The sequence below is a fragment of the Melospiza georgiana genome, chromosome Z (genome assembly GCF_028018845.1).
Source record: "Melospiza georgiana isolate bMelGeo1 chromosome Z, bMelGeo1.pri, whole genome shotgun sequence".
In the NCBI taxonomy this organism is placed as follows: domain Eukaryota; kingdom Metazoa; phylum Chordata; class Aves; order Passeriformes; family Passerellidae; genus Melospiza; species Melospiza georgiana.
The window spans coordinates 73,080,401-73,098,323 of NC_080465.1; the positions used below are offsets into that span (position 1 = coordinate 73,080,401).

Below are 17,923 nucleotides of genomic sequence, written 5' to 3' on the forward strand. Positions count from 1 at the left end.
TAAAGAAATATTTTATTTATGGCACATTTTGCAACAGCATGACAGGAGACTGTGGGTGTTTTGCAGCAAAGCGTTATTGGGAGAAGCAGGTGGTGCTGCAGGAGCAGGGGCACAGCCCTGGCGCTGCTGCCGCCCCCTCACTCTGCTGGCTGCGGGCGGGTGAAGACGTTGAAGCCCACCCTGTGGGGACACAGAGGAGGACATGTGAGGGAGGGACCTGACGGTGTCCAAACACCCACCCAGACCTGTATAACCACACCACATCTGCACCTTGGCAGGACCCCCAGGGATGGTGTTTTTCCTTTCTATGTTTTACCCATGCACAAAGCAATCAAGTGAACCCTGCCATCGAGATTTGTTAAGCTGCGCTTTCAAAACAGATAGTAAACCTGCTTTTGCCAACACCTGTGAGAGTGGCTCTGCAAGAAACCTAAAACACTCATTTGTGACAGCCCCAGCCTGGGGGTGCACAGGGGACATGTGCAAGGCAGGGACAGGGGGCTCACCTGGTGGCTTTCCAGTCATTTTTGATGTTCTCCTCATGTGACCTCAGCAGCCACATGGTCTTCAAAACCTCCTTTCCATTATCATCCACAAAGCACTGGCCCGTGAAAACAGTGATGGAGTCTGTGGGGACAGGACAGGAGATGGAGGGGAGCGTGGCCGAGGTGGCAGGTCAGTGCCTGTCCCAGCACAGGGGACTGCAGACCCCTGCTGTCCCCGGCCTCTGGGGACAGCGGGGATGGGGAAAGCAGCAGGAGGGCTCACAGGGCTGGGGTGTCACACTGACACGGGCAGGCAGTGCAGGCTCCAGCCCCTGCTGCCCCTCCTGCAGCCTGGCACTGGGAGCTGGCAGCAACCGAGGAGCTCCAGGGACAGGGATGGGGGAGCTGCAGGGAGGGAGAGCAGTGGGCATAGTGCAGGGGAAGGCAGGGAATCAGCAAGGACACTGCAGGGAGGGCAGAAAAACTCCAAGAGCAGAAGAGGGAGGGCAGGGGAGGTCCAGGATATCACAAGGAGGCTGGGAAAGAAGTACCTGAAAAGCTCCAGTTGACGGTGAAGCCAAAGGTGGGCTGGCCCTTCTGGTTCGGGCTCCTCTGCATGGCTCCCTGCAGTGGGGATTCCTTGATCTCGTTGGAGGTGGCTGTCACAGCCGTGTGGTAGGAGCCAGTGAAGCCACCGTTTTTGTTCACCGGCGAGATGTTCATTTTGGAACCCAGGTCATTGACCCAGCGGCCGGTCAGGGAGCACTGGAGAGAAGGGAATTCAGCACTGCCTGCAGCCACAGCCCCCTGCCCACCCCACCCTGCGCATTCCACCCTCACTGTACCTTTTTCACAGCAAGGACCTGAGCCCCCAGGGCCAGGAAGAGCACGAGGAGCAAGGGAGTTGCTTGCACCATCTCTGCAGCAGGCAGGCAGCTGATGGACCTGGGGATGTGCTCCTTGCAGGTCTCTGCTGATGCTCCTGCTCCCTCTCCTTTTTATTTCTTCCAGGTCTGTGGGTGGCACCTCTGGCCAAGGCATTGTGCAAACTGGGTATTTCCTAATCTGTGGTTCCCAGCCATAAGAGGAGGTAATTGCAGCAAACATTCCCAGAAATGAGCGATGAAGTATTGAAAATGTCCATTCCTGCTCCCCTGGCACCTTGCAGGGAGGCCCTGGCTCCTGCTGGTCAGTGACTGCTGGGAAATGGCTGCTGGGGAAAACCCCTCTCTGGAGCTGTTGTCCATTGTGTCACTCATTTACCACGTCAGCTCTGTACCCAGGGTTTGAGGCTCCTTAAGCCTGGTGAGCTCAGGACTGGCTGCAGTGCACAGCTCACCCTGCTCTTCCTCACCAGGCATGCCCACGTGAACTCACCCCCCAACACAGATTCTTTTGGGACTCGGATTTCCCATCACCCTCACCCCCAGACTAACGGGTCTAGGAAGTTCTGATGTGCACATTAAGCTGTTGTTTTCACAAACTGGTTTGTGTTGGAAGGGAATTATTTATTTAATGAGAAGCCAACATTCACCGAATATCTGGGACATTGGATCTTAATAGTGACAAAAGTTGTATTTACACAAGGATTCTTAGACAACTGCAAGAACAAATTCTCATCACTCCCCTTATGTCATACTTGTTGCTGGCCAAGGAGGCTGGAGTGAATGGATTCAGCCCAGAGTTTCTCATCCATTTCTGTATGGTTTTCAAGGCATTCTCCTAAAATACATGTTTTCATTCCCCAAGTCATCATAGCAAAAGCTGATGAAGCTTATTCATCAGAAAATAAGACTTTTTGTAAACTGGAGACAAAGTAGCTCTTTGCAACATCTCAAAAATTAACAATATTTATTTTTATTTTTCTCAGTCTTTGCTTTCTCTTAAATTTCACATTTGAGCCCTGGTTTCTCTCTGACAGTAAAACTCATTGCTATCCAGGCTGTAGAGCATCATATTTGTGCTGCTGGCATTTCCACAGCCCCCTCTTCTCCCTGCAGGGGCCCCACCACCCTGCCTGGAAGAAATCCCTGGTGAGAGAGCTGGCTGGCTGCTGCACATTCCTGCCTCAGTGTTTTCTGTCACAGAAATCAACTGCATAACAAGGTGTGTTTTCCCACATAGCTGCCGTTTGCTCTGACAGTTTTTTGGCATGCAGGTGCTGCCCAGAGCATTGCTCTTGTTTGGATAACGAGTCAGGTCAATCTGGGAAGGCTGTGGGGGCCAGGAGAGACAGACATCATCCCTTTTCCACCACCCCCTCCCCATCACCATGGTTCAGGGGGCTCCTGCAGATGGACAACACAAAGCCTCCGTGCTGCTGATGGCAGCCCGCAGCTTCTTCACAGGTGTAGGTTTATTTTAGCGTCACACAAACAATATTGTTTATTTGTTCACATAATCTTTATTTTTCCTGTACTTAACAATCCCTGTGGCTCATCTCGCAGGGTCAGCTCAGTGCTCAAGCAGGCAGATTTCTTGAGTGACCTCAGCTGAGTGCTGAGGTGTCTCCATGGGGTTTGCACCCTCCAAAGATCAGAGAGTAAAGCGGCTTGGAGCTGGCAATCATCAAAAGGATTAAGTTCTGCAATGCCATGCCTGAGCCCTGGCACTGCAGGAAGTGGGGGCAACCGGCAGGCAAGGAAAAAATCCAAAGCAGGAAACACTGAAGAAGTTAAAAGTCATCAGAGCTGTGGCTTAAAACCATGTATGTTCAGGGTGTTGTGAAAAATAAGTGCTGGCAAATAGTAAAAAGAAACAGTTAATGAACAATTTAACTTGCTGCTCAAACTGGGGTTGAGTCAACCTTGAAAAACAGGCAAAATGTCTGTGACCAGGGACTATCCTCTCAGCCCTCAGCTCCATCCATGCAGAAGCTGACAAAAGCTGAGCATTTCAGATACAAGATTTATTGAGGTGATACAGCCCAGAGTGAAAGAGGAATCAGAAATATCCCTTTATACAGACTGAACCCCAACCTTTGGAAGGCACGTTGCCTGGGTTTAAGGAACAGTATTGATGCGTCAAAGCAATACAAGTCCAGCCAGAAGTTGTGCCGTCTTCAGTGCCTGCTCTTGCTCCTTGCCAGCTGGATCAGGACATCACTGCTATTGTTGGAAGCTGCCAACAGGATACAAATAGAGGTGGGAACTCCAGGTGCTCCTCACTGATGTGCTGGCACCCTGTCCCACCCACCTTGCCACGGTGACCCTAAGGGACTGCATCTCCATTCCTTTCCAATGTCTGTGGAAATTCCCATGTGAGGATGACACCGGCTGCTCTGGGGGTGCTGCATCCAGGACAACCTGTCCTTCCTGGGTATTGTTACTTGTCTGCCTGTGTGCTTGCAGGAACACTCTCCTGGGGAGTGAAGAAAAGGCCATTTGTCACCCAGTGACAGCCCTGGGCCACCGCAGCGATCCCCTGCCTGCAGCAGCTCCCAGGGCAGAAAAGTGGGGGAAGAATGCTCGCAGCAAGTAGGATAGGCTGCTTCCCACCCCAGCCCTAAAGGCTGCTAAGGACTAAGGGAACACTAAGCTCTAAAGTGGACAGAAAGAGCTGATAGCCCTCCCTGTGGTGTCCTCAGGGCCCTCCTGCCCTTCACTGTGATGTCCTCAGAGATGCCCTGCCCTACCTGTGGTGTTCACAGAGCTCCACTGCCCTCCCTGTGATGTCCTTCATGCTCTTTTCTGTCCAGCTCTATCTGAGATCAGGTGAGCTCCCTGTCCCTGCCTTGCGCAGGTCCCCTGTGCATCCCCAGAGAGGACAGAGCTGTCCTACCCCACGGGTGCCCCTTGGCAGGAGGCTCGGCCCCTCTGCTATAAAAAGGGGCTGAGTGGGCGTGGGGCAGCAGCACAGGCAGAGCCCAGGCACCAGGCACAGCCACCACTGCCATGGGGACCCCAGGCTGCCGCTGCTGCTCGCCCTTGCCCTGTGATGCTGCATGCAGGGAGGTGAGGGCAGCCCTGGGGCAGAACCTGGCCGTGCCGAGCTGAGCTGTGCTGTGCTGTCCTGGGTGCAGGGTGAGTGGCTGCAGGCCCTAGCTGTGCTGTGCCATGCTGCTGCTCTTGTCGTGCCCTGCAATGTCACCTAGTGCCATTCCACCCCATCCCACCCCATTCCAGTGCCGTTCCATGATGCAGCGTCCATGACCATGTGAATTTCCAGCTCTGGCTGTGCTGTCTCTGTGGGTACTGTTGGCGACTTACCCCTGCTGTAGGGTAATGCCCAGCGCACCCAGGTCTGTCCTGCTCTGCCTGGGGAGGGAGAGGTGCGGTCCCAGCTGGTGCCCACTCCACTGCTCCCTGGTGCCACAAAAAGGGGCCATGCTGGCCCTGCACATGCAGGACCCATGTCCCACTGCTTTGGGAGGCTGGAGCAGCGGCTGTGACTCAGCAGTGACCAAGGCATCCATCAAAACTCACAGTTCCCAGCATTGGCTCAGAACACAACAGGAAGGGCAGCAGATGTCCCTAATCCCCATGCCTCCCTAACCAGGTTGGTGCAACCTTCAAAGGCTGAGCTGGCACAGAAAGCAGGAAAAGGAAGCAAGGTGCCCAGCCCTGGGCAGAAGGGCACAGGGTTTGGTTAAGTGGCTTAGCTTCTCCCAACAGAGGTATTTTCTGGCTCCTTGCCTTACCTTGCCTTGCAGGCAGCAGAAAAGAAAGCAAGGGTTGGGTCTTTTGTGCCATTACATGCGGAGAAGTTGGTAAGGAGGCACATCCCTGCTCCCTTCAGCAAAACTCCACAAGAGCCAGACACCACTGGGATTGTCCCCTCCCTGCCTCGCTAGCCCTCCAGCTTAGTCCAAGAAGATAAAGGGGAATTCCAAGAGTTTCCTCTTCCAGTTTGATCCTGGGCCAAAGAAGACACCGAAGAAGAACGAGAGTAGACAGCTGGACAGATTTATTAAGAACTGAAGTGATTTATCCCCTTTCATGTGCTCCACTGCCTGCCCCCGGCGCCAGCAGGGAGGGGGCCATGGTACCAGACCAGGACCTGCTTCTTGGGCTCAGATTGTCACTGTCCAGGGAGCCGGGTCTCCCCTGGGGATTGTATCTGCCACAGGCCCTGCTGGGGCAGAGCCCGTCAGAATGTGCAGTGTCACCCCAGGACAACTACAGCATCCGTGTGCCTGAGTGCACCACTCCAATATCCTCACACACACATTCACCCACACCCTCTTCTTTCCCTGCAGCACAGCTGCCCACCTCACCCAGCCCAATGCCTGCAGGAGAGAGGTCTCCTGTGCCTCCGGGCAAGGTACCAGCTGCAGTTTGGGATGGCTGGGCAGCCTGCACACTCTCAGGGCCCCGAGTGCACAGAGATGGGAGCTTTGGGCTTGGTGCTCATGTGGACCCCTCAGGCTTGGTCTAGAGCAGGAATAAATCTTCCATGAGGAAAAGGGCAACACTGCTTGCTGGGTCAGTTCTCCCTAAATAGCACCTCAGGAAAACAACAGGAGGACGTGGAAAAAAATGTTCCCCCCAAAGCTTTTGAAACATTTTGCTTGGAAGAACTATATTGAACTACATTCCACCTTCCTGCTGGGGATGCTGACAGCTCATCCAGCTAGGGCATCTCCAAAAACAGCTGCTCACCCACAGTCTCTGGTTAAAGCCCTCCCAGCTCTACAAATTTTGCTTTGGGGACCTGGCAAACCAGATCACCCTCAACAAGTTTTTGGTTACCAGTGCTTGCTCCTTAAGGTAAGGCCTATTGAGGACCACACTTTCTCCTTCACTACACTGCTCTCTCAGCCTCTGCCCCAGCTACAGGGAGCATCACAATGCCTTCAGAACGTGGGACCCTGGCTAAAGGTGGACAAAGGATTAGCCAGGCAGGAGGTGTTTTTCTGACAAAAGCAAAAGTGATGGTCAAGCCAGTCTGGCGGTATCAGAATTTATCTTGCAGCTGCAAAGTCCATGCCGTGCATAATGTTCAGTTTTTTGTGTAACTGCTGGGAATTTTGGGGAAAGGAATTACAAGAAAAATATCATCTCCATGTCAAGGAAAAAACAAAATCAACTTAGTCTGAGTGAGTTCCAAAAGTACTCTACTCCTTTCAGTTTTGCAACTGGATCATGATGCAAAGGGTTGTGACTGAGAGTGGGCAACTTGGAGAGACAGAAGAGGCAGCCTGGGCATGAAGAGATCAGACTGAGGTACACATGACCCCTGGTGGTTTTCTGTGTCTGGTTGCAGGTACCTAAACCTTTTCTCTCAAGGGAAACTTAGAGACTTCTGAAAGGTCAGCTGTGCTTGCTGGATATGCACTTCTTTCAGGAGATTACCAGGAAAAAGTAAAAACTTCTCCCTAAGGAAAAAAAATCATCCAAAAACTGGGGTAAGAATTAAAAATATTTACCAGAATACACTGAGCAAGCTATTGTCAAAAGAGAAAAACAGAACAAAGAAACAAGGTAAACAAACCTGCAAAGAAAAAGAAACCAAAACCAAACATCCAGCTCCTGAGCTTGAAAACAACCTGTCAGCTCAGCAAAAAGCAGAGGAGCAGTGGCACAGTGAGGAGTACAATGAGATTAAAATCCCCTGCACACAGCAGAAAATAAATACTAAATACAGCATTTGCAGCAATTTTGGTAGTGCCAGTAAAGAGAGGAAATGTCATTGCAGAAGTTGTGGAGTGACCACAGCATCAAATATCAAGAGAGACAAGAGCCATGGGGCTCATCAGCACAGCCGAGGGACATGCCTGACACTTACTGCCAGTCTGGTGACACCAGAACCAGGGGAAGCAGAGGCTGGGATGACACCAGGCAGGACCTTGCCAGGGAAGGCTGGGCAGTCCAAAGCAAAAGCAGAAAATCTCTCCTCTCCATGCTCAAACCAAGCATCCCTGCAGATATTTTTCCCCAGTGTGGCTCTGGAGATGAGCCCAGGGGATGCTGTGGGAATCAGTGAAGGGCTGGAGTGCCCTTCTCTGGCAGAACCTTTTGGGCACTCTCTCTTCAGGACTGGATCACAGGCAGTTCTTACGTCTCATTTCTGACTTGTTCACTGCTGACTTGTGCACCCACCAAGGCCATGTCAATGAGCTCACAGACAGGAGTGATGCCAGCCAGGCAATGGAGCAAAACACATGGAAAAAATCCATGAAATGGCAAGGTAACAGAGGAGAGCAATTCACCAGTCTCACCTGCAGTCAGCTCAGAGCTCACCAGAGAGAAAGGACAAGTGCCACCTTCAGCAGCACAAGGCTGAGGCTGGGGAAAGGCAGGCCACATTCTTGACTGCACCACATCCACTGTTTCCTCCCCAAAAGGAGCTGCAGGAGGGATTTACTGCAGGAGGGCTGGGCCAGACCCTGCCTGGAGCCCCAGGCACAGCCCCACACTGGGTGTCTTGGTTTGGAAAGACAGCTGCTTCCTAAGGAAGGCAAGAGCCTCCCCTGAAATAGAGAAATGAACTCCCCCCCCTCCAAATTGCTACAAATTGTTACATTAAGGGGCTCTCAGGCAACAAAAATTATGGGAGCAGAAAATAACAGTTCTTTATTAGGGAAAAAATACTTATAAAATAAACAATGCAGAAAACTAAAACAACATTGACAGAGTCATGACAGAATCTGACACCCTGTTGGTCATGGTGTTGGTAGCAGTGCAATTGGAAATGTGGCTGCAGTCCTCCTGGAGTGTCAGGTGTGGTTCTGCTGGAGCAGGGATCCTGTAGAAAAGGCTGTAGTCTTCCTCTGACGATCTAGTGGAAGAAGAGGCAGCTGCTGTTCCTCTGGGAAATCCAGTGGAGATACCATGCAGTTATTCCAGAATCTCCAGATTATATCTGCGTAGCAGTTCTTGGCTCCTCCCTCTGGGTGGAGCATCTCACAATGGGATGCTCAAGTTCTTATCCGTCATGCAGGGACATTCAATAGTCTGTTATCAGCAATGTCCCCTCCCGAGGGAGGTGTGAATGTGGTCACTCAAAAAGAGAGATAAAGCAAACTGCCCACTTGACAAAGGTAATCTGCCATACAGATGGTAATGGAAAACAACTTGCATTGCAACCTTCAGCAGGGTGTAAGGCCTTGGGGTTGGCAGCGTTCCTCAGGGCTTGCCTGACAGCCTGACACCAGGAGAGGGGACATGACTTTCCTGAGGGCACCCTCTTTGGGGATGGTGTCAGGAGAGTGGCTGAGGCAACTGTCCTGAGGGAGTACGGAAGGTTTGCGTATTTGGAAGGTAACTCACAAGGATGTGAGGCATTCTCCAGCCTCAAGCCCTCCCATTACTGTAGGCATGTGTTTTGCACCTGCCACGGGGATGCTTTTCACACTCCAGTGTGTAGGGAGCAGTGCTATTCTGAGTGTTATACATTATCAAATCGAGAGTCAAACTTATAAGAAAATTTAGCAAAGATTTATTAATTTGTCCATGAGACCAAATTTCAGTTGTCAAAAACTGCCACAGCCAAGGTCAGCATTGAGCACGGGATTGGTGCTGGGTGAACACATGGATCTGACCCCCCAAATGTCAGAGTCTCCCCCTGTTCACGAATGCTGCTTTTCGCAGCGAGTTCTTATACAGTTTATTCTGCCCAAGGCAGAGATGACCGAATGTTCTTTGTGTCTCTTCACATGCATAACCGAGGCTTTACATGTGCAGAGGTAGACAAAGATCCAGTCCAGGTGTCCAAATGTTGTCAGAGAACTTTGGGGAAGTCAGCATTCACATGCATCAGGGTGGCGCCGTCAATCATCGTGGTAGATGACATCGTTGAGGCAATAACCACTCTTGAGTGGTCCCAGCAGCCCAGGGAAGGTGGTGATCATCACCCTGGAAGCTTCTATTCTTACATTAAAGAACCCAATGTTATCTCAACGAAGTCTGGGAACTAGATGTATAATAATAAGACATTGCTCCTGGCCAGGTTGGTCAAAAGACATCGTTTGGATCTTACAATATTTCATACATGAACAGGATGAATTATCTCTACCATATACCACAATCCCTCCCCATTTATATCACTATCTTAATTCATGCTTGTAAATTGCTACAGTTCTCATTTCCTACCTCTACCCACCACGATTAAGGGTCTTTCACAAACAGGGTACTTTTATACACTATTCTGTATTCTCCTTGTAGAACACCCTGATATCCTGTATTATTCACATTCACATTTGCCTGTTTTTCAAACTTTGCCAATACCTTGGCAGCATTGCTGGCATACATCCTTTCTCCCAATCCCATGATTTTAGGTGTGTTGTCTCTGGAAGCTCCCTCTGGATCCACAGGAATTATCACTATCTGCATTCCCTGGACCACGGAGTGGATCAGTCTAATAAAGCATGGAATTAGCTAAGGGAGGAATAGGATTCCAGCTACTGAACAGAGCACAAAAAACATCACTTTGTTCCACCAGGCCCCATCAAGCAATTTGTCCCACCACAAGGACTGAAAAATAAAGTTCCATTTTTGAACAGGGACATGGGCCACCTTTTTGATCTCAGCCACCAAACCTCTTATGGTTTCCCCATAATCATCAACCTCAATACAGCATTCTGATTCATTGAACTTTCCACACACTCCCCCTTCTTCGGCCAGCAAATAGTCTAAAGCTATTTGATACAAATGCCCGTACCTGGGTGTGCTGCTGACTCAGTAAATCCAGGGCTTCAGAGGTGTAATTTGACACAATTTCCACCACTGCCTGCAGCCAAATCAGTCTGTTCAGTAGATAAATCGGAGTCCTATATCTGCAGCTTCCATCCTGGGCCCACGTGGCTGGCCCATAATAATCAATTATTCTCGCCACTGGCCACTCTTCCTCCTCCCATGTTTGTTTACCACTTATCACTGGTATTATCTTTTTCAGGATTCTTCTCTCCCTTCTCGTATAATGGAGCCCCTAAAAGGTTACTTTTTGTTTGCGAGAGAGTAAAGAACATCAGCTGGATCATGCCTAAGGTGCATGATCCCTTCCACCTTGGGGGTAACTCACTGTTTGCCTTCTTTCCGTAGATCCAATAAATTCCATCCAGGGCTTTCCATTTGATATTTATTTTCCCTGCGGTTCCCCAGTATTCCCTCATGCCCTCCAAGGATTGCAAAGGGTTGGCTCCTGGATTTTTGACCCACCAAGTCCCATTCTTTTGTTCCATTCACAATTTGTTTCGTTCCTCGGGCTCCAGTAGCCAGAAGGGTGTTCTGGCTGCCAGATCTTACTTTTTGTGTCTGAGTTCACCATCAGGGTACATACACAAGGAGTGTATCCCACCGTCTCAGTGTACTCCCTTCCTTCTGGACTGATACAGATAGTTCCAATCACCCTCTGGTCCACCCTCTGGTCCAAAACCCACCCCTCAGGTCTCTGTGCCAATTTTGAGACCCTCAGATTGTCCCATTTCAAAAGCTGCTCTGGAGCCAAACCTTCCCCTTTCCAAGGCCATTTTTCTGCAGATTTCAGACCCCCACAAATCCCACAATTTGACAGTCCCAATTCAGTTGCAATCTCCTGCATCAAGTCAATGAACAGGTTCCTGTCTGGGGAAGGTAGTTCCCTACCAGCATATTGTTTTTCCAGCATTTCATATTGTTCTCCCAGTGTTTTCAATCTTTCCTGTTCAATTCTTTTCTTCCTCATTTCTGACTCCCTTTGCCTCAGTTATTGAGTTACCTCTCTCATTCTTCCCTCAGGATCCTCATAATTTTAATTTCTCGTGAAACAGACAACCCGATCATATTGCAGGCACATCCTGTCATCATTTGCCTGTGCCAAGTCCAGTATGAGTGGGTCTCTCTTCAAAGTAAATTTGCTGTCAAATTTAGCATTTCTCATCATCCAATACATTTTACCATTCATCATGCATATCCCCAGCCTCATACTGTCATAGCACAATGGATTCACCTGGTGATATGCAACAAAGATTGATTCTGTCTTTCCCCCAACTCACATGGTCCGGTTACATTGGCTACAAATGGGGATAAACATTGTTTTCACACTTTTTTTCTCATTTGTTGCTTGTGCTCATTTGACTGTCCATTCCTTAGCCTTGCCTTGGGATTGATACACCAAATCCCTGTCTCCAATTCACACAATTTCACCCGTGTGCCATTCTTCCAAGAGTACCTGCCAGGTTCCCTGAGACATTCCTCTGGGGCTTGGTATGCTGAGTGTCCCCCATCCCCTGCAACTGGGACCACCTGAGTGCAATTTCCACACTCAGCTGTGGACCTCTCGTTTCCACCTCTCATCGGGAACTCAGTGTGCTGGCTCTGTGTCCTGCACACGACTAGGCTCAGGCCCATAAGGATTCCCACCAAGCATACTCCTCCGCCTTTGCCTCCACCCCCTGGGGTGCCACCAGCGGCGAGGAAGACCATCTTCACGGCAGGAGGAGTATTCTTTAGGGAACATGCCCTCGGACCTAGCTGCAAACCTCCTTTTAAAGGCGTCCCACTGTGACACTGATTGCATCGGAACTCCACGGTACCCTAATGGATTTCCGGCACTCCACATCCAGAATTTCTGCTTGTGATCTAAGCTTCCCACGCACCCCGTTTTGAAAAATGCAAATCCACTCCTGTGAGTCCAATTCAATGATTCCCAAATTGGTGGCTATGGTTAGGATATGGTCAGTCAGTTCAAGCTCTTCCTCCAAACACTGGGTACACAGCCCCTTTGGTCTCTGTCCCCTTCTACAATGAAGGACAAAAACCCCTTGACAATACTCACACTTAAAGTGTACAAACGGATAACATACACAATCTGACAGTGTACAACTTATCCGCTCACCATTGGTCATTTACAAGGACATTGGAGTCTGAGCTTCAAGTCGCCTGGGGAAGAAGTAACCCTCCACTCGGACACTTCCTCCTGATGTTCAACTTTCTTCACCCTAGCTGTGTGTGTCCAGCCTTTCTCCACTGTCTGAATGGCCATCGCTGTTGTCACAAGAAAAGGACTTTCCCAGTGAGGAGAGAGAGGCATCTCCTTCAACACTATCACAAGCACTGTGTCACCTGGTTGGATTTTCTGAATAGTGAATCCCAGAGGAGCACTCTGGGCCATTATCCCCTGTTTTCTGAGTTCCTGTAAATTTCTGTTGATTGCAACCAGATATGGTTCAATCTGACCATCCTCAAACCTGGGATGTTCCACCAGCATTACATGTCTTATCTGGCATCCCATATAACATTTCAAATGGCGAGAGCCCCATCTCTGAGTGAGGCGTGGTTCAGATATTAAGCAGTGGTAAAGGCAGGCATTTCAGTCAGTACATCCGTGTTTCTAACATTAATTTAGATAACTCTGCCTTCAAAGTCTGATTCATTCTTTCCACTTGTCCTGAACTCTGGGGATGCCATGGAGTGTGGTATTCCCACTGAATGCCTAGTGCACCAGCCATCAGCTTAATAACCTTCGATGTGAAATGGGTCCCTTGATCTGAGTCTACGCAATTCACCACCCCATATCGGGGTACAATTTCTTCTAGTAATTTTCTGGTCACTGTCTGAGCCGTTGCCCGTGAGCTGGGAAAGGCCTCCACCCAATGAGTCAATTTGTCCACAATTTGTCCACAATTACAAGTACAAATTTGAACCTCCCCACTTTTGGCAACTCCATGAAATCAACTTGAATTCTTTCAAATGGTCGGTACGCAACGTGGCGACTCCCCAGGGCAGCCTGCTTTGCTCTTGATTTGTTTACTTTCTGACAAATCAGGCACCCTTGCCCCTCTTGTTTGGCCAATTCGTAAATTCCCTTGCACCCAAAAAATTTCAAAAATTGTTCCACCAGGGCTTGTGCCCCCCAGTGTGTTCACTGGTGCAATTTTCACAAAATTCTTCTGGCAAAACCTCTGGAAACTATTTCTCTCCCATCAGGTAATCTCCACTTACCTTCTTTCCGTTTTCCCCCGATTTTCTCATAACATTCGATCTCCTTTAGGGAGGGTTGAGGGCAATTGTCAGGATCCTCAGCCCTTCGATCTCTGGGGTACTCACCATCATCAACGCCACGGTTGTGGCCTCCTGGTCTGCCAAGTTGTTCCCCCTGGTCCAGAACTGAATTCCTGCCTGGTGTCCCTTCGACCACTGCAATTTCTTCCCGCCGCCTTAGAGCTTCTATGATTTGCGAAATTAATTCTCCATGCATCAGCCCCTTTCCCCTCGTGTTGATCAGTCCCCTTTCCTCCCAAATCTTCCCAAACGTGTGAACAACCTCAAAGGCATACCTTGAATCTCTAAAAATCATTCCCTTTTTCCCTTTCAGCCCTTTCAATGCCCTCAGAACTGCGTACAGTTTGCAGTTTGCCGACCAACTCGCGCTCAGGGGGCCCGCTTCAATCACCTTTCCTGTTCTCCCATCCATGACTGCATATCCTGATTTCCTTTTTCCCTCGACTACTCCGCTCGATCCGTCCAGAAAGCATTTTTCTCCCTCGACCAGTTCCTCCTCCTCTAAATCCTCCCTGGTTTTGGTTTGCAATTCAACCACCTTCATGCAATCGTGTATCAATTCCTCTGAAGCTCCCCCGAACAGAAGCTGCACAGGGTTCTGCACAATCGTTGTTCTCAGTTCCAAATCCTGTGAGTGAATCAAAATGGCCTCATACTTTAACAACCTTGCATCCATGAGCCATTTGTCCGCTTTCTGCTGTAGTATGCCCCGCACGTTGTGGAGTGCAAATACTACCAGAGGTGCGCTGAAGGTTACCTTCTTGGCTTTCTCCACCAGCAATGCCACGGCCACAATTGCCTGCAAGCAGGTGGGCCAGCCCCTGCTGACTGGGTCCAAAAGCTGGGATAAGTAACCCACAGGTTTCCTGACCCCTGCCCAGTCCTGTGTCAACACCTCCTGTGCCGTGTGACTGCTCACATCCACAAACAACTGAAAGGGTTTTCTCACATCAAGGACACTCAGCACTGGTGCTGCTGTGAGTGCCTCCTTGACTCCCCTAAATTCTTCCTCATCTGTCTTTGTCCATTTGATCCGCGCTGTGGTGAGTTTCTCATATAGAAATTTCTCCTTTTTGCTGTACCCTTCAATCCACTGCTGGCAATGTCCCAACAACCCCAAAAGCTGCCTGACCTCCCTTTTCGTCTGTGGGGGTGGCAAGGCAATAATCTCTGCCACCCTCTCTGGATCCAATTTGTTTTTGCCCTTGATTAACCAATGTCCTAAAATACACATGACATCAGACTCTGTGAATTGCAACTTCAACTTTGAAACTTTCAACCCCTTTTCCCCCAAAAAGTTCTAAAGCTCGCTTGTGCTCATCCTTACAGCCTCCTCCTTTGGCCTTGCAACCAACAAATCATCTATGTATTGCAGCAATTTTGTCTCTTCAGTTGGTACAAAATGGCTTAAAACCTGTTCAAGTGCCAGTCCAAATAAATTTGGAGAGTCCACGATGACCTGAGGCAACAAAGTCCACCTGAGCTGCTGCTTTCTGTTTGTCTCCAGGTCTTCCCACTGAAACACGAAATAATCGCAGCTGTCCTCAGCTAGACGACAGGTCCAGAAAGCGTCCTTTAAGTCAATCACACTGCACCAAGTGTCCTCAGTAGAGATATAGTTCAGCAAATTGTAAGGATTTGAAACTGTGGGGAACAAAGTCTTAGTTGTCTGTTCACAGCCCTCATGTCCTGCACCAGCCTGTAGCAGTCATCTGTTTTCCTCACCGCCAGAAATGGGGTGTTGTGTCTGGACACGCACGGCTCCAGTGTACCTTTCTTTATTAATTTGTCAATCACTGGCTTCAAACCCCTTCTCCCCTCCATGGAGATGGGGTATTGCTTGACCCGTATCGGGTCTTCCAGTCGCTCAATCTCGACTTGAATCGGCTCTTTGTCCAGACTCCCGGCCTCCTCCTGAACATACCACACTCTCGGGTCTACCTTTTCCTCAACTTAGATGGTGAGTTTGTAAATTCTCACCTTGAGCCAGGATTTTTTCTACTGCCAACCCGATTTCCAGAGCAACAATCATCTCCTGCCCCAGCAAATTGAAATCAGCATCCCTAACCAACAATATATTTCCTTTGTGCTTTTTACTTTCCATTTCTATTTCCACATCTTTTATGATTGGAACCTCGAAAGGTTCCCCTTTTGCTCCAGTTACCATCATGGAGTCGTTGCTCAGAGAGCACCCCTTTGGTATTTGTTGCACTGTTGTCCGTTCCGCCCCCGCGTCTACCATAAACCACATCTCTTCGCTGTGGGGTCCCACTTTGAATTTTATCAAGGGTTCCCTCGGTGTTCCAAACTCCAAACTGAAAAGCCCCTGGCATCCCTAATCTTCCTGAAACATTGCCTGGTCGTTGTCTTTATTGGGACAAATACTTCGAATGTGTCCCTTCTGTTTGCAATAATAGCACTCAAAATCCCGTCTTTGCTTGCTCGAACGCTTCCCCTGTGATGAACCCTGTTTCTTCACCGGCGCCTTTTTCACCGCATCCTTACCTTGCTCCTGCTTTTGTGCTTCCCTTACTGCAGCCAGCAAAACCTTGGCTTGGATCTTCTGTTTCTCCTCATCCCATCTCATGTAGACTTTCTGGGCTTCCCGAAGCAGTTCCTGCAACACCTGTTCTTTTCACCCATCTAACTTTTCTAGCTTTTTCTGAATATCCTCCCAAGCTTTCACCACAAACTGCATTTTCAACAACACCATCCCCACTGGAGAGTCATGTCTGTTCCTGAATACATACTCAGGCCTTTGCACAGTCTCTCCAGCCATTCCATGGGAGTCTCACCTTTGCCCTGGCACTCTCAGTGTACCTTGCTCATGTTTTGTCCCTTTGGTACCACCTCCCAGATACCCTGAATGACCATATAGCTCAGATTTATCATTTTCTGCCTTCCCTCCTCCATCTGAGCTTCCCAATATGGTTTCTGATTTGGCCACCTTTCTTCCCAAGCTCCCTCGTTAGGGTTTCTCTTTTCCCAATCTTTGATCGTGGCTTGCCTAATCATCTCTCTTTCCTCGTTGTTAAACAGCCATCTTAAAATTGCTTGGAGATCCTCATAGGTATATATGCTGGTTCCCAAAATCTCATCCAACCTTTCTGCCACCCCCAAAGGATCATCCATCAATTTTCTCATCTCCCTTTTGAAGGTCCTCATGTCATTTTTGTCAATTGGGGTGTGTACGAACCCAATCACCCCCAGAGCCGTCAGAACTTCCCATAAGGGAAGATGCCGGACTTCTCTTCCTCATCCCCACTGTCTCTCCTTGTCCACTGCCTCATCCGATGGGCCAGGGGAGAGACGTCCCTAGAGACACGGTTGGTTACCCCTCTCTCCTTGGCTTTTGGAGAGACCTGGGGCAGCCGCCGCTTGGCCATGTGGGAAAGCGGATGCCGCCTCCTGAGCCTGCTGAACCCTTGCCTCGGGAGGCACCTCGGGCACTGCTTGTGCCTGTGCAGGATCGGGCTGCTGCAGGGACACAAGTTAAGGGGCTCGAAGATTTTCCAACGGCTCCCATTCCTTTCCCGCTTTTGCCGTGCGCCGTAGAGCTCATATTGGGTATAGACCCATACAAGCGTGTCTCCGTATTTCAGCATACTCAATTTCCTCAGAATCCCGCGGGCGGTGATCGAACACGTGATCGTACAAAGACTCGCAAGTCCAAGCTTCAAACGTGCCAAAACTGGGTCAAACCACGTATTTTTGATCTCCCTCCCCATTTTTCCATGCAAAAATGGACCATTTTCTCCTTGGACTTCCCCACCCTCCTCAGGCTCTCATCCCAATTTTCTAACATCCATCCCAGGGAACTATCTCTTGGGATTTCTGGTAAAATTTTCCCTCCCCTTCCCTGGGGAGGTTTTTCCTGGGTTTTTCTCTAGAGTCTGCTCTTTTCCAACCCCATTTTGTCAAGAATTTCTACAATTTTTCTTACCTTCTCTCCTTTCATTGGGACATCTGTCACAGGTCCCGTTTCTTTGTGCAATGTCGGTCTCTCTGGCTCACAAAAAGCCACCAGTCTGACTCAGTCAAGCAGAGAACCGTTCTACTGACTTTTTAGAGAGATTTTTACCTCTTTCCTCTGTATCAGAATGCAGATGGGCTCCTAGAGTTTTCTAGGCTTGTCTCTTCCCCCTCCTGACCCCAACTGTGGCTGATTTTCCCCCTAGACTCCCCCCGAGCCTCGGGTCTCGTGTGTCAGGCAAAACCTTCCGCTTCTGCCTTGATTGAACATGTCCCTCTCGGGATGGTGGAACTGCGATCATGGGGTCTGCACTCGCCCTGTGACAGAGTCACGTCTCACGCACGCGTTCGGTCACGCTTCACTCAACCACATGATACTTTTGGTTCCTTTTCCCGCGTGGATTTCTTCGTGCATGTTGATTTTTCTGAGTGAAAAAGAAAACCTCAGCTTGGAGACCTCTGGATCATTCTGAGTTTGCTGAGAATTGGGCCCGTTTATCCCCCTTGGCTGTGGCTTGGATTTCAGTTCTTGTGAATTTGATTGGT

At 49.6% G+C, this 17,923-nt stretch overlaps 1 protein-coding gene across 1 annotated transcript; it reads right to left on the reverse strand.

Moving 5' to 3' along the window:
- Positions 1-1,494, reverse strand: LOC131095898 (avidin-like). The gene is made up of 4 exons (XM_058044045.1): positions 1,331-1,494; positions 1,037-1,250; positions 507-627; positions 1-180 (listed from the first exon to the last, which is right to left on the reverse strand). The coding sequence occupies exons 1-4, from the start codon at positions 1,400-1,402 to the stop codon at positions 138-140; spliced, it is 450 nt and encodes a 149-aa protein (XP_057900028.1). The 5' UTR covers positions 1,403-1,494; the 3' UTR covers positions 1-137.
- Between the last annotated feature and the right edge of the window lie 16,429 nt (positions 1,495-17,923).

Coding starts and splice junctions, on each gene's coding strand:
- LOC131095898 (XM_058044045.1), bottom strand. CDS start 1,402: ATGGTGCAAGCAACTCCCTTGCTCCTCGTGCTCTTCCTGGCCCTGGGG. Junction 628..1,036: donor CGTCAACTGGAGCTTTTCAG/GTACTTCTTTCC, acceptor CTGTCCCCACAG/ACTCCATCACTGTTTTCACG. Junction 181..506: donor AATGACTGGAAAGCCACCAG/GTGAGCCCCCTG, acceptor GTGTCCCCACAG/GGTGGGCTTCAACGTCTTCA.